Genomic DNA, 15729 nt, shown 5'->3' with positions numbered 1-15729 from the left:
AGCCCCACCCAGTGGTCATTTTCCTACTCTTTAAATGTGTAATTGGGATCAACATACTTTGTGGTTGGCGTAACCGCCTCACTGAATCTTTGGCCTGTGTGGCAAAAGATACCACAGTGTGGAAGCCCAAGTGGAAACCTTTAAAACTGGCCCCCTTTTCCTTCCCCTCCCTCAGCCCAAATTGTAAATCAAAAACAACACAAATCTGAGGGGGATGACAGTGATCAGTACCACTATTAAAGATCTAAAGGTTTCAGGGTTCATGGCTTCTATTGTATCTCCATTTAATTCACTAGGGCTCCTGCCAAAACTGGATAGATCTTGGAGAATGAGTGTAGAATACCATAAGTTAACTCCAATAATGGCCTCAGCTACAGTTGCTATACCAGATGTAGTATATTTGCTAGAATATATTAATAAGGCTTCAAGTTCATGGTACGTGTCTTGGCATTTGCTTCTCTGAGGATCCAAACTGATGTATCATCCTATTGACAGGACAATTTAAAAGACTACTTATGATAACTGCTCTTAAAGTTTAAACATATGGAGCTAACGGTTGCCCTTGGCAAGTTTGTGTGTAGGGGAAGCTAAATTAAAATAGGTATAGGAGAAAACGAAAAAGATGACTCATTTAAGGCATTTTTCCATTTAAAGGGAACAGAGAAGTGAGGTAGCAACTGGAAGAAGATGGGTCAAGGGAGGTTTTGTCTTGGGTTTGTGTGTGTTTTTAAAGACAGGAAATATTGCAGCCTGTGTTTATTAACAGGAGCGATTCAATAGAGAGGGAAAAGAAATGATGCAGGATGAAGAGAACTGTCGAAATGATACCTTTAAGCAGAAGACAGAGATTGAGGCTCAGGACATAAGGGCAGGAAAAGGATATCTGATACTAATTGGCTGCTATGAAATGTGATAGAATCTCTCTCCACTACTTTTAATAAGAGGATTTTCTTTAATGAAACAGGCTTCCAGCCAGTTTTTCTAACTTGTACTCTAAACTTCAGATCAACCTATATTTTAAAATTTGTTTAAATATAATAAATATTTTAATACACTGTGTTTTTTCATAATAATTGGTGGTAGCTGCTCAATGTACTTAATATCTAGCTAAGGTTAAAGAATACTGTAAGTCAAGTGTCAACAGAATGTTCTGTAGGACTACTGCAATCTCAGAACTCCTAAATTTTTTCATGAAATGTTATTGCTACGTAAGTGCCAAATAAGTGGCATAGACATTAGGTGATAAGAGTCCCCTAAGGATGAGACCATATATTGCGGTGTGGTGGGGAGACAAGGTTTTGTAGAAGAGACAGAACTAATCTAGACTTGAAGATCAGATTGCATTTGAATAAGATGGCAATGAGGGTGAAGGTTTTCTGACCTGCTGGGAGGTAGGAATTCACAAGGACCTTCTGTGGAACATAAGAGAAAATGTTGCAGACTGCTCAGGTGAACAGTCAACCAGAACAATTGTGTTTAGGTACTCTGGTAACTTCTTGTGTAGCAGTGGGCTGAGGTCTTACCCAATGGTGAGCTTGATATCCTCCTGAAAACTTAGACAAGATAGCTCTAAGTTCATTCTGATAATTGATAAGTAGACACAATAGGTAAGCACAATAAATAGATAAGTACACTAAAAGCTATCATGCAAAACATTTTTTAGTGTCACTTCTAGAGTTTTTCTGTTTACAATAAGGACAATGAGAATAAAGGGTGTGTAATGGAGTTCAAATTAGAACTTCCTCTGTTAAAGAAGAAAAACTAAATATGCACCCTAAAATAACAGTAGAAAATGTAGCCAGAAGCTTTTATGATGTGAAAAATATATACTGTTAAATTGTATAATTTATTTTATTTTAATATTTAATGTGTTGCCCTTGTTGCTGTTCTGTGACACAGGAAGATTCAGTGGTACCTGTACTTTCTGCCTCATTCTCTTAAGACCCAAAGCTTACATTAATTGGCAGCATGAGTATATATTATGACTGTGAAACATTGTTTATTTTTCTTTTTTAGTTTCAATACTTTATTTCTCAAGCAAAAATAAGAGATGGCAGTATTCCATGATAAATTTATAAAATTTCCAGACTTATCTATAATGACACCATTCCTTAAACATCAAATGACCAGACATCCCAAATTTCAATGTGAGATGATGGTGTCTGGTGTTACTGTTTTAATTTATTAGTGAAATAGTTTGGAACTGTTAAGTATAAAATTGTGAATAATTTTTCGTCTCAGCAATTCCAATTGAATATAACTTCATAGTTGTTTTCCCTCAGGGTGTAGGCCTTTTCCCTAGATCATTTCTTATGCCTTTTAAAAATATAAGTGAAGAATATGTTTTTAAAAGAAGTATTTGAACAAGGAAGAACAAACATCATAAGCCCTGTTCTCTATGTTTCTTACCAATATCTGTCTGTCAGCGACCTATTGTCAGTTTCTGAGTGTAGAGAAGAAACTGCCTGAGGTAAAAACGGGATTTCACACTCCACAAAGCAAGGTGGAATACTACTAATACAGCACCTTTAGGCAGTGCTTCTAAAGATATCAGGAAATTCCATCGAAAAGCTGGTACAATGGGAAAAAAGTCATTTGATACTAGAGGGTAAAAATCCAATCACTTATACATTGGGTATAACAGATTATACACTGGGTAAAATACTCTTAGAAGAAGAAAACATGAAATAGGGTTGTACCGGTAAAAATAAATTTAACAATAAATCATTTTTTTTTATCCCATTTCTTGATAGTACCATTATTGCCAAACCGCCAATAATGTAGTTGCCAAAAATAAGAGCAACGCTATAGTTTGAGAACCAGCAGGAAAAGAAATGAGTTTGGGACACTCCCATCAATGATCCCAATCATAATTGTTGTTTCTAGCAAGTGTGTGCTCAGAATTTTAAGATCCTTAATTTTTGTTTCTGAATGAGAAGAATTTTTATTTGAAGTATTCTAAAGAAGCTTCCAAATTATAACATAAATAGCATATTTTTCTAGTTGTAAATACGGTAGAGATTAAAGTATGTACTCCAAAAATACACGTTGGTAAAAATTTCTAATTGCCTATAGATCATTTAGAGTGGTGCAAATATTGATTAGGAATAAAAAAGTTTTAATTCTTTAATTTCATTGTTGAAAGTTTACCTTTAACCTAAATTTCTTACATGTAATCATAATATATTTATTCATTTATACATTTTTGATAGAAAGTGGAAACAATTATGAGAGGATAGTTTGAGCAAAGCCGTTGTAGCCATTTTGAAACACTTGGAGATAAGCAGAAGTAGAGGTTACTGAGTCTAAGGACAAAACAAAGGAATAGGAAATATGCTGCTGCTGCTTTTCTAGGTGAAATAACTGAATTCCAGCAAGGCAGAGCAAATTCGGATGTCTCCATTTTTGTTTTAGAGGAGCTTAGTTTCACAAGAATACACCGGAAACTCACAGAAATACTATAATTTGAGGTAGATCTGACACTGTGCTGTGGAGAACTTCAGATTTTTCTCCTACTGAGTTAACTCAGTAATTTTAAAGTGAAAAATTCCAAATGAAGGGTCACATGCTTTACCAAAGTAATAATTATTCTACTAAGCTATATATACAGACATACATTCTAATAAGGTGTGTATATATATACACACACACACACGCACACACGTACATACACATACAGAATGTATGTATTTCTCTAAAGATTAAAAATTAATTCTTCAGCAAAATATCTTACTCTTTTCCCTAGAAAAGAAAATTTGCCTGTCTCTTAGAGTCAACTTGGATTAGCAGAATCACCTCTGCCGACGCTTGTCAGTGGCCACTCCTTGCCTGGACGTGATATTTGGAGGTCATGGCTGGAAACAAATGGGAGCTGTTTTTGGAGGCTGCATTGCCTTTTTAGGTTATGAGGGTCTCTCTGTGTTTAGGATAACATGATTGACAGCTCCATTCTAGCTCCAATTAGCACCCTATAATTTATTAGCTTCTGCTTTCAGATTATGCGTTAACTTCACAAATATTTCAACCACGGAAACAGCAGCTATCAAGTGTCTCTTTCCTGATCCAGCCCTCTGGGGCTGGAGTGAAATACAAGGAAAGAGAAGTACAGTTGGTCTGTCAAGTGAGAATAATCATTTGTGCCTGTGCCTGTCTGAGGGCATAATGTCTCTGATTTCTCTCTAGGTCTGCATCTGTGTGTGTGTGTGTGTGTGTGCGCGCGTGCGCGTGTGTGTGTTATATTTGTGGATGGATTCTATTTTGCAGACACCATATTTGTATTATTAGAGTTTTATATTTATAGGCAATAAGCAAGAGTTGGTATTTAGGAAATGTGAAATTTATGTTTGCTTAACCCTGCTGCTTGTATAAATGTCACAATTTCAGTTACATACAGACAGCAATGGTAATAATGATACTGTCTTATATTTATTCCTTTACTCCAGATTTTAGGAATATATAATAAATCCCAAAAGTCTAGTAAGAAAAAATGAAATATACAGAGAAAACAGCTTGGCAAGCACAATAAAAATGTGAACTATTTGCAGGCGAATTGTCAACAAACTGTTAAAGCAATTTTACAAAGTGATCTTAGGTTTTTCAGTTTCATTTATTTTTAAAGTATTTTCACATATCTTCCCATTTTTCTTCCATGCTTAGATGACATCCTAATGAATTACATTAATAAATTCAATGTATGGACATAGCATTTACATGAAAGCAGTTTGTTTAAGTTCTATTTATTTTTTATCCCCTCCAACTCCAAAGTAATTGATCACTAAGTACTTAAAAAAAGAGCTTCTTTACTTTGACAGAATATGTGCACGCCTGCACAGAAATGCAGGCTTTTTGATTCTAAGCAAAATGAAAATTAAACTTACCTAAAGAGTTGCTTTTTCCAGATGCAGAAGGGCACAGAAAATACAGTACTTACCCAGAAAGTGTGAAAAGAGAAGTGTTCAGTCAGGGTTTCTGAGTCTCAACACCCACCATCTCCCATCCAGACCCAAATCAATCTTAAGATATTGCTAGAATTTGCCATGCATTTAAATAGAACTTCAAAGGGGAAATGAGACGGGATGGCAACTCTTTTTACACTGAAGGAATAGAACAGATAGAATTCCCTGTAGCTGGGTGACCGAATTCTCAGCCAGAGGGCAATCGGCAAAAGGATTACTTGGTGGTGGAGAGCTGTCTCTTTCCTTTTCATCACCTCTCCTTCAACCTAGGCGAAGTGCAAAGGGAAAGCTGTGGGCAAACAGGACACTAGTGCCAAGGGGAGTGATTAGAGGAGAATGTAAACTTTCTCTGAGCCCCCTGACCAGGTATAACATATATAAAAATGTCATGTTTGCCTTTCCTCATGCCATCCCTCATTTCCTTGAATGTCCTTTTTTCAACTGCTAGAACCTTATCAAATCTGCATGGTTTGACTACTATTAGCAAGACAGGTATGAGAGTTCATATTTTGTGTGACTTGAAGTAAGCCTGAAGAATGTCAGTTGGGGATACCATTTCTCCAAAGTTCTCTTTGATGCTCTTATTACACAGAATCAAATCATTATGGATCTAGGTCATCTTGCATTTCTACCTTAGGAAGGTGTGGAATGGAGGGAAATGCTGTGGTTCGCGTGTCATACGTGCCAGGTCGCTGGAGCCTGGACTGGCTCAGCAGTCTGGACGGTCTGTTCAGGACCGCCCCAAAGGCCAATTCCAGTGAATGAGTCTCCTCACCAGCAACCTGATATTCAGGTCAGATGTAGCTTAGGAGAGAAGTTTCAGTAATCAGAACCTTGTGGGTGGGAAAATGTTCCCTGTGGGTTCTGATCACAGATCTTGTGAGTGTTAATGCAGGTGGGGTACAGGTAAACAACCTCTTCCAGTGGGGAATATGTGGAGATGTCCAGCAGAGAATGCACTGCCATGCTTTCTTCAACAGTATATTTAGTAGCAAATTCTGAAAAGCGCACTGGGACTTAATGCATTTTATTTACACTTGTATATACTAGGGATTCATGCCAGTGGAACATGGATTAAAACAATCCACAGAGAAGTCCAAAGTTAATTTTAGTTATTGCTTCAAAGTCCAAACCTCAGGCTAACTCTTACACAGCTTGATTAGGTTGGGTGTGAAGAATTTCAGAGTGGTGAAGCCTGTTAAATACTGAAGTGAATAAGAGAAGCAATAATAATTCCCTCCTGGAGAAGAATAGAGAGCTGTACCTGACTGGTCTAAGTAGTGTCATTTGATGGAGTTTGGACAATGTCCTATGACAGTTCCTTTGAGACTTGGGATTCTGTAAGTTCTACCAAAGCACCATCAATCTGTGCTTCTCTGAGTTTTTTCCTTTCTTTATGCGTCTATTATGGAGAAAATAAGCCCAACGTTGAAGAGCAAAGAGACAAATCAGAACTGGACAAGCAGTCATGCAGCGACTAACAGTGCAGCCCTGCACGGGGGCTACCTGGGTTTGCAGCCTGACTCTGCCACTGAAGAGCTTCATGACTGGGCAAATAATTTCTCCTCTGTGTGCCTGAGTTTTCTAATAGGTAAGAAGGAGAACATCATAATAAATAGCATACAGAATTGTTGTGAGGTTTAAATGAGTTAATCTATAGAGATCAGTGCCCAGTACGTGATAAACAATTAACATTAGTTATGATTATGATTATTGTTATCACATGTGATGCACATAATCATAGCGTACCTTCCATCAGAGTGCAAATCATATTCCTGGAATGATCATATGTACTTCACAGGTAGCCAAATGACAGAAAGAGGGTATGGGGAACTCTGCCAAGCTCATGCTGTGAGTTAGATCCCTTAACTGCTTCCAATTCTTGAGACTTATCCAAGATAAATTATATTTGCCTCTCATGTTATAATGAAGGTCAAGATTTGAACTAATATTCTTATGCGTTAACAAGGTACAAGGGCAATCTGAGCAGCACACAAAATCTCTCTACTGGGCACTTTTGTGAAAGAACAGAAATAACTTTGGTATCAAGAGGAAACAAGGGGAAAAACTACCTGTTTCTTTCTTAAAAATCTTTTTTGCCTAGTGAGAGATTTGGTTTCTTCGCCTAGCTTATTAAAATATAAAATAGCCAATATTTCAAAAACACTTTTAACTGATGACTCTACTGTCTTGAGTCTAGAATTAAACATGTAACAATAAATCTTTTCTGGAAAATAATAAATCTGTATCAGGTAGTGCTTTTTGTGCCATCTTTGCTTCTAACTTCTGAATGCTAACAGGCAAGCCCTTGGCCTCTGTAGGGCTAACTTCTCATTCTCCAAGGTTGATTTGAGATGGAAACAGCTAACAGATTCATAGCACAACAAATAAGGAGGAAACAAAGCAAGATCTATCTATCTATTTATCTATATCTATCTATCTCTATATATGTAATATTACTGACATCAAATCATACTACTGTATTTTATTCTACTAGAAAAAAACTAAGTTATTTATTTTCTTTTTATGAAACGACACAGTGAGCTCATAGTAAATAGACATCTTTAATGTTCGTCTCTTCTTCCTTATCACCTTCAGCTTTGCCCACGCACGGACCCTTTCCCCTGTCCCAACACTAAAGTGACCAAATCACAACCAGAGAGACTGAGAAAAAAATTTGAGGTAATGGAGACTTCATGTACATTTCCTCCCCTTGTGGTGATTCCTAGTTCTTCTCCATGGAGACAGTTGGGGTCTCTCCTTGCTTTTTACATCCAGAGGATACAGGGACAGAATTCGTGGGAGAGAAGGCAGAGAAGGGTTTCTTCTTTCATCGTAAAATGTTCCTTGTAAAAAATATGATATATATGCATACATATATATATAATATATCCAGTGCAATTGCAATTGTTCTGCCAAATACTGAGAAGTGCCACCTTGGCTGATGTATTTCTGGAGTTTTAAACAGTTGTCTAACAACAGCTGCATTTTAGTAAGACTTGGGCAGGTGGCTCCAGATAAGCCACTTGCCACTCACATTCAGGCTGAGGCTTCCATGTTCACAGTCCAAAGGAAAAAAAGTGTATCTTTGCGTCTGGAGTGGGCATCGTAGGGAACGGATGGGCAGGAAGGGATCTGGAGGCTGAGAGGTGAGGAAGAAGGAATTGACTTCTCTTTACTTCTCTACCACAGTCTTAGATGCAAGTACACATACAATTTAAAATCTGACAGTAGTAGTGCTATAATCACATTACCTAACAAAATAATTCACATCAGCATAAAAAATATTCACACCAAAAAGTTTCATTTTCTTTCCCCCGTTCCAAGAAAGCTTATGAGATCATATCACCTGACTCAGCAATCTCACCACAGATATTTCCAGTGATTCGGCCAAAAGTCATTAAACATAACTCAGTCTTTGGATTTGCTCTTTCAGCAGCAGGACTTATTTTTAGATGAATTTCTGTAGTTGTGGTTTTTGGTTTTCCCAACACACTGAGAAGTCTGAAGTCTCTGCCTTCCCCCATGTCCTCATCCACGGAGTGAGAGGCACAGATGCTGAGCCTCCAAGGCTGGTCAGAAGGGAAGGGGAAGGGGAAACCCTGGGTCAGCAGATCAGCTCAGAAGGGATGCACCACAGAGGGAATAACGACGAGCTGCAAACCAAGATCAGAAGCTGTTACAAACCCACTCCATTTCAGCTCTGAGTGCCATCAATTGCACTATGCAGAGACCTACAGGGAAGAAGGTGGGCGGTCTAAAACCAGTACACATCCTTGCTTTTGTCCTGAGGCTGCAAACCTGAAAATAGAGAGAAGACAAAAGAGAGAGGAGGTGGAGAGGGAGGGAGAGGGAGAGAGAGAAGAAGAAGAAGAAAAGAAGAAGAAGAAGGAGGAGGAGGAGGAGAAAAAAGAAGAAGAGGAGGAGGAAGAGAAAGGGAGGGAGAAAGAAGGAATAGGGGAGGGAAGGCACAAGATATTTAAGGAAAGAAGGACAAAACACCACTGTTTTATTGCGGAAGTCACAGACTTCACCTAAAGTTGGGGGCGGGGTGGGGAGGGGGGCGGTGACTGAAAGTAAAAGCAAAGCAAACAGAAAAGTCAAATCACTTGAGGAAAGGGGCAGTGGGCAGACTATAAAGCCAGTGATTGCACTTATTATATAACTATTTCTTTCATTTGCCCTAAAAATAAGAAAAGAAGGCAAAAAAGCAAGCCCTTATTAGACTGTACGTTTCAAATACTTTAAGCCAAAGACTTAGGATTGTCATTTTAAAATATTCTTTAAGATTTACATTTTTAAGAGATCTATTTTATTTGGCAATTAACTTGATACCAGGATCACATTTTTCTTTCCTTACAACTGTCACTAGGTGACAAGATCCCCCAAGCCACAGAAGATTTTAAATTGTACTCTCAGCAGCTACTCTAGATCAGTGCTGTCTAATAGAAATACAATGGGAGCCATAAGCATAATTCTAAATATTCTAGTAGCCACAATTGGAAAAAAAGTAAAACGAAACATGAAAATTAATTTTTATAATCTATATGCAATGTGTTGAAAATATTTCAACATGTAATCAATATAAAAGTATTAACGAGATGAAGCTTACATTCTTTTTCTGCACAAAGGTTTGGAAACCCAGTGTGTATTATACACTGACAGCACATCTTAATTCGGCCTCACCACGTGCCAAGTGCTCAGTAGACCCATGTGGCTAGCGGCTACAGTATTGAACAGCGCAGAGCTAGAACTTTTCCACTAAATTTTATAATTATTATTATTATTTTAAAAGTCCTCTGTAACATTTACCAGCCAGGTTAGGGTAGGGTCCTACTTTCTCATCCCGCCTACACGCATGGCACAGGGCCATCTATCAGTGGAAACACGACCGTGGCATGCAGATCCTTGGGTCACAGAATTCAAGGTCTCCAAGGAGGATTAAGGGGTCTAGGCACAGCCCAGGGTCGGGTACGGGGCCAAGGGGCTCCGCGGAGACCCAACTTCTTCCTCTGCTTACCTGAGTCCACGCTGAGGCCCAGACCCTGGGCCACGTCCCCCGCGGGGCTCGCGAAGGGTCCCCCGGGCCCGGCCCACGCGGCGCCCGCCGGCTCGCCTTTGCCGGAGAGCTCGCAGGGAGGGCTGCCGGGCGCGGGCGCCGGGGCGGGTGCGAGGCGGGCCGGGCGCCCCGAGGCGGCTGGCATCAGCAGCGGCCCATACCGCGGGTCGAAGTGCGGCGCGTAGACTTCGTGCACGGCGGCGGGGCGCGGGTAGGGGGCGGCCTGGGCGCCGAGGGCGCCGCCCAGGGCGTAGGGGTGATGCGGGTGCGCGTGGTGCGGGTGCGCGTGGTGCCAGGGCTCGGTGGCGCCCTGGTGCAGGTGGCCATGCAGCGCGGCGGGCGAGTAGGGGTCGGCGGCGGCGAAGGGCAGCTCCGAGTGCGCGGTGGCCAGAGGGCTGCCCAGCGGCGGGGGCACTGGCGCCTGGTACGCGCTGTTCCAGAAGGAGGCGGGGAAGCTGCGCTGGCTCATCGGGAAGGAGCAGTCTGTAGGCCGCGGAGGCGGAGTGGAGGAAAGGAAAAGAGGTGCGTGTCACTGCGACTGGACTCAGCGCCGACCTGCACGCCCCGCCCGAGAGACGAAGGCGCCGGGCGGGCATAGGGCTGGCTAGCCATGGCCGGGGGCTGATGGGCAGCCCCCGCCTCTGCAGCGGCGTTTTTCTAAGGGGGCTGCAACCTGTGAAAACGAGGTGGGGGAACTGCAAAATGGGGGCTTCTGGGAACCCCCTGAGAAGGAGGCCTGCTTCCTCCCATTTCGCAGCCGCGTCCTTGGGCGTCCTTAGTGCGGAAACCAAGTGGCGGGGAGAGTAGTAAGAGCGGAGAGACTCCCTCCCCGACTCAAGTCCTTGAAGCTCAAGGAGCTTCCCGCGACTCAGCGCAGACAGGGTCTCCCTTTCCTAGCCTTAACCTCTCCTCAAGCTAACTATACCTCTTGCCACTCTTGGTCGGCCGCCTAGTGATCTCACTGCCCCCTCTCGCGTTTCAGCCTTCTAGCTCCAGAAAATGTGCCCCCCCCCACCACCTAACGTCTCTGACAGACTGAAAGTCCATCGACATATTTTGAAATCTTGCTATTATTAGTTTTCTTTCTAGAAACCTTCTTTCAAATATTTTTCTCCAAGAACTCAAGCAAAAGAGTAAACTAGTCGCATTAAAGGGCAGCTCTATTATTTGCACAGAAGGACACGAATAGACAGGTCTTTTATCCTAAGTTTTCATTAACTTTTTATATCAAAGCGAGGACGCCAGGGACAATAATAATTATTACTATTGTCAGTGTCACTGTTGGTTCCTAGCCCGTGATAGCATTTTAAGAGAACACCGTTTAGATAAAATTTGTTGCTATTAGTAAGAAGGGAGAGAAAGACAGATATTTAATTCATGGAGCCTTTATGGAACACCTCCTCCTCGGTGGAAGGCCATCTGCACGATAAACTAGAGAATTTTAAATGATTTGAAAATGCATTCTAAGTGGTGAAGAGTCTTCCTGTTAAACATATTTAGGCAGAGAATAAAAAGAATGTTCTGTATTTAAAATGAATGTTTTTTGGATCTTGTCTAAGGGCAAGACTTATGCAAACTGCCAGCATCTCTTAAGGGAAAAAAAGGGGGTGAAGGTTGTAATTTCCCTCCCAAAGACAAATGAAAATTTGTTTTCGTTTTTACAACAAAGTTCCCCTTTCTCAGCTTGGTACACATCAAATACAGCTTAGTGAGCCAAGTTTACTTAATGGTTCCCCCACCTTTGTCTTGTTGGTAATAAAGGGAAGTTGAGATTTCAGAATAGAAGGGAGATTTAGTTGAGTTGTCCAACAAATAATTGTCCTAGGGTAGAAAAAAGCAGTGCTTCGTGGGGGAAGGTAGAAAAATAAAAACGGGATGTGTTTTGGGAAAACTCTTAGAGGTGTTTTGGCTGTATCTAAATTTTTGTTTCTTTGTTATTTTACTTGCTATTGAGAGGCTTCTGCTTCAAGATTTCTCCAGTAATTGCAGCCTGGTGAAAGGCAAAGGTAGGTTTTAGGAGACATTCTCAAGCAGGTTTTGCTTGCATAGAGCTCTAGAACTGTTTCCTCTGGGAAAATGTTTGCAAATTGGGAAAGTGCTCTTTAAGTCCTTGGCGATGAAGCTCCTTCACTCACTGGTTTGGGCGGGTGCTGGAAACCTCACATTTTTGACAGCATATTTGCATCCATTTTCTTGTTGGAGTCTTACAGCCTTCTCTGGGGTTAGGAAGGTAATGTTATTCTACTTTAAGAGAGCAGTAAATAGAGTGACCTCAAAGAAGTTAAGAGACTTGCCCAAGGTTATATTGCTAGGAAGTGGGGGAACCAACACACAAACCTAGGTCTTCCAATTCCAAGGATAGTGTTTTTTCCAAGGAGTTTTTTCTTATACCCATGCCCTTTACCCCTGCGTTTTTCTTACCCTTTCCAAATGCTCCTCTGCGCACCTTCTCTGACACCTAATATTCTTTTCAGCTGCATGTTTTTAGGCTCCTGTAGGTGAATCCCAGGCTGAGAGGACCCTCTATGGGTCCTTCCCAGCAGGGCCCTATACTCACCTCGCCAGGGCCCAGAGCTCCTTGGTGCTTTGCTGCTGGTACAGCTAGGAGAGTAGCTGCTGGGTTGGCTCAGGGCCCTGCTGAAATGTTCATCCACCACAGAGCTGATGTCCCCCTGGAAATAAGTGAAGAGGACGCAGCGGGAGTTGATGTACTCTGCCTCTGGTGGGCGCTCTTTCTCTGGGCTGCCTTCTTCCTCTTTTATACTGGCTGGGGTTTGGCTGGAAAATGAGGAGCTGCCGCTGCCACTGCTGCTGGGGCTGGCATTGCACTCCTGTGCTTCCTGCATTTTGGAGTAATAGGCTAGTTTCTGTTCAGAGAGAGAAAGAACAGAGATATCAATTTCAAAAGCGATGGCAAATTCGGTTCAGACTGATTCCCTCATCCTAATCTCTAAGGTATTTATGGGGAAACTGGCATATGGGCTTAAGCCTTGTGCTGTTAGCATAAAACTAGCAATAGCGGGGCAACATAGTTAGCAGGCCTCCCAGCCTGCACCCAAGCAAGGGCGGGCTTCCTTAAAGGAAGATTGCTGTCCTTGGTCCCTCTGACTCCTGGAAAATTTCTCCTAAAATGTCTGGGTGAAAGTCTCAGGAGACACCTAAGCAGCTAGGTTTGGAGCTGAGTTTGACCTCATAGCTGGGCTCAGGGCAGATATATTTTTAAAATCAGACTCCAAGAGTAAAGGGCACCCAAGTCCAGTTAGAGCCTGACTGTTCCCTGCCTGAGAATCCAGGGCAGAAGCACAGGATACAGGATAAACATCTCCTGATGAAATGGGGGGGGGGGGCAACCCCCTACCCCTACAAAATCCACTCCCTGCAACTAGGAATGTGTGAAGGAAAGCAACCAGGAATGTAAAGGAAGAAATGCCACAGAAAGTTTGAAATAATTACATTTAGTAATGAATTGTGTGGGGTAAAAATCTGGGGTAACATGACTGGGGAAATACGGATCATTTTAATAAATGCAAGTTGATATTTGTTTGATTACCCCTACATCAGTTTTTAAACAGATCTTCTCTTTAATAAGGAAAGACCAGTGGATTACGAGTATTTCCACCCCCATCATCTCCACACACATTGAGGAAATGATAAAAAGGAGCAGATAGAAGACAGTTAAGATCCTGGCTGTGAGGTGGGGTAAATCGGCATGTCTGATAGTGATTTTAAAAAGCAAGTGCAGCTTCTGTGAACGTTTTCTTAGAAATGAGCAATGGACTGAATGAAGTGTTAAAGCGTTCCGCAGGCAGAGATGGCCTTGAAGAGGCGGCCCGAGTCACACAAAAATGAACAGAGATTTTCATGCAATAGATTGGTTCAGGGTCTGGGAGGAGAAAGGGCCAGTCAGAAAACCAATCCACCTCTCTCCTCTTTGCCTGCCATAGTCCCACCCTGGGAAGAAGTACATTTCATAAGATGGAGCCAAAAGGTTTGAATTATTTGGGGCCAAAACGATGTAAGATTTAGCAATATCACCACTTCCTAAATGCCAGTTCCCTACAATGAGGAACTCTGGTGATTCTTAAAATTAACACTGAGGCAAAACAAACTGCAAGTTGTGAAGTTTAAAAGAGAAGAGGAGGTAAGAAAACAAAAAGTGAACCCTATCCGGTCCATCATTAATTCATTAGGAAATTTCCGAATAGACATTCTAAATTTGCAGACAAAATTAGCAAAAGCATCCACTGGGGCATTGGGGTGTATTTCAATTTCCCCAAAGCAGGTGACCAAGCTCTCACTTTCCAACCTGGAGGGACCCCTACGGCCTCCCAGGTGTATGATTTCATTCTTTTCCTGCGCTACTGTCCTCAGTTTCTGCCACCTCAGCTGAGGAAATGGAAGGAAAATGGTTCAAACAGACGCAGCCTGAAGACAAGAGAAATTGGCAGAATTAAATGGAACTTGAAGAGTTTGCAGAACCCGGGTTTAGTGGTCTTCTTAAAGTGTTTGTTGGAAGCAGGGCTTCCCCATTCACCTACTCAGGCTGGAGAAAGTCAAAGTATTGCCTATCAAGCTCGCCTCTGCCAGGGCAGTCGCACTCCGGATAATGCTCCCAGAACTTCGCAAAGGAAAAAATTATAAAACTGTGCGGTGCTCTTTGAAACGAATTCGCTGGATCTGGAATTAATTGCCCTGGTCGCCAGAGAATTGAAACGGAAGAAATTATTCCTGAGATAAACTTGGAGGGATGAGAACACCGGCCCTTGCATCTCAGAAAGAGGCTGGCCTTTGCTTTTGGTTTTGTTGTTACTCTCACCATTGGGACCAAAGTTTGGTTTTCCCTGCGTCAGCTTTGTCTGCATTTCCTGGTACCTGTACCTGGCTTGGAAGAATCTGGAGTCCGACAGACCCTAAGAAGAAAATCCAGCCCGTGCTATCTTCCTCTGATTATTCCAGGGAAGACCTAGGCTCACATTAGCAGGGCTTAGCTGCTTCCCGAGAGCAAACAGGCGAGCTAAAGGGGTTAGCTAATTGCACTACCAACTGGGGGCGGCTCCGGCAATCCCCGCATCCCGGCTGCGCCCGTCCTGGTCGGACGCCCAAGACGTGCGGAGGCGCAGCAGACCTTGGCGAACAGGCCGTGCCGCCGCAAGCGGGGGGCGCGCACTCCTTCCCAAAATCCCCAGAGGAGACACGTACCTGGTGGTAGGGGGTGTAGGCGGCTGCGAAGTAGGGCTGCGGAGGACCATAGACTTGGTACATAACATCCAGACAGCTCATGACTCTCCGCGGCGGAGACGGTTAAGTGTTTTTTCATTAACTCTCCTTCCCTGGAGCTCAGGGGTGCTGCATGGGCGGCGCTTGGACCCGCGCTCCGGAGTCATCAGGCGACGCCAGGCCAGCGCGCTCCGCGGCTCGGAATCCCGCTGGCTTGCTACCCTCCCACTCCTGCGATTTTACTCCCGACCGCGCTCCAGGGCAGAAGCGCCTGAGCTCCCGCTAGTGGGCATTTAAAGCCCACGCCCGGCGGGCGTGCTGACGCCACTCGGGGGCTGCGGAGCGGGAGGGGGCGGTGGGGGGCGGGGACCGGGGGGCCAATGGGGAGCGAGGGACGCTTGCTGGAGGGGCAGCGAGTGTGTTTCCCGGGGCCCCCCTCTGACAAGCATGCGGCCAAGGGTGCGGGAGACTGTGCGGTTCCCAGCGGATCCGAGGCTT

At 43.0% G+C, this 15729-nt stretch overlaps 1 protein-coding gene across 2 annotated transcripts; it reads right to left on the bottom strand.

Moving 5' to 3' along the window:
* Positions 1 to 7500: 7500 nt before the first annotated feature.
* On the bottom strand, positions 7501 to 15500 carry VGLL2 (vestigial like family member 2). 2 transcript variants are annotated; one of them, XM_054492424.2, is made up of 4 exons: positions 15214 to 15500; positions 12572 to 12881; positions 9976 to 10497; positions 7501 to 8611 (listed from the first exon to the last, which is right to left on the bottom strand). In XM_054492424.2, the coding sequence occupies exons 1-4, from the start codon at positions 15292 to 15294 to the stop codon at positions 8571 to 8573; spliced, it is 954 nt and encodes a 317-aa protein (XP_054348399.2). In that variant the 5' UTR covers positions 15295 to 15500; the 3' UTR covers positions 7501 to 8570. The 2 variants fall into 2 exon arrangements, with proteins under 2 accessions (XP_054348399.2, XP_054348400.1); XM_054492425.2 differs by lacking the exon at positions 9976 to 10497.
* Between the last annotated feature and the right edge of the window lie 229 nt (positions 15501 to 15729).

This window comes from Pongo pygmaeus, chromosome 5 (genome assembly GCF_028885625.2).
Source record: "Pongo pygmaeus isolate AG05252 chromosome 5, NHGRI_mPonPyg2-v2.0_pri, whole genome shotgun sequence".
NCBI lineage: Eukaryota > Metazoa > Chordata > Mammalia > Primates > Hominidae > Pongo > Pongo pygmaeus.
This window is presented reverse-complemented; position numbering and strand designations above follow the sequence as displayed.

Excerpts from the sequence above, each read along its gene's own strand:
- VGLL2 (XM_054492424.2), bottom strand. The coding sequence starts at position 15,294 with ATGAGCTGTCTGGATGTTATGTACCAAGTCTATGGTCCTCCGCAGCCC. Across the intron at positions 12,882-15,213 it reads CCTACACCCCCTACCACCAG|AAACTAGCCTATTACTCCAA; the intron begins GTACGTGTCTCC and ends CTCTCTGAACAG. Across the intron at positions 8,612-9,975 it reads GGGCCTCAGCGTGGACTCAG|CTCGTCGTTATTCCCTCTGT; the intron begins GTAAGCAGAGGA and ends CTTGGTTTGCAG.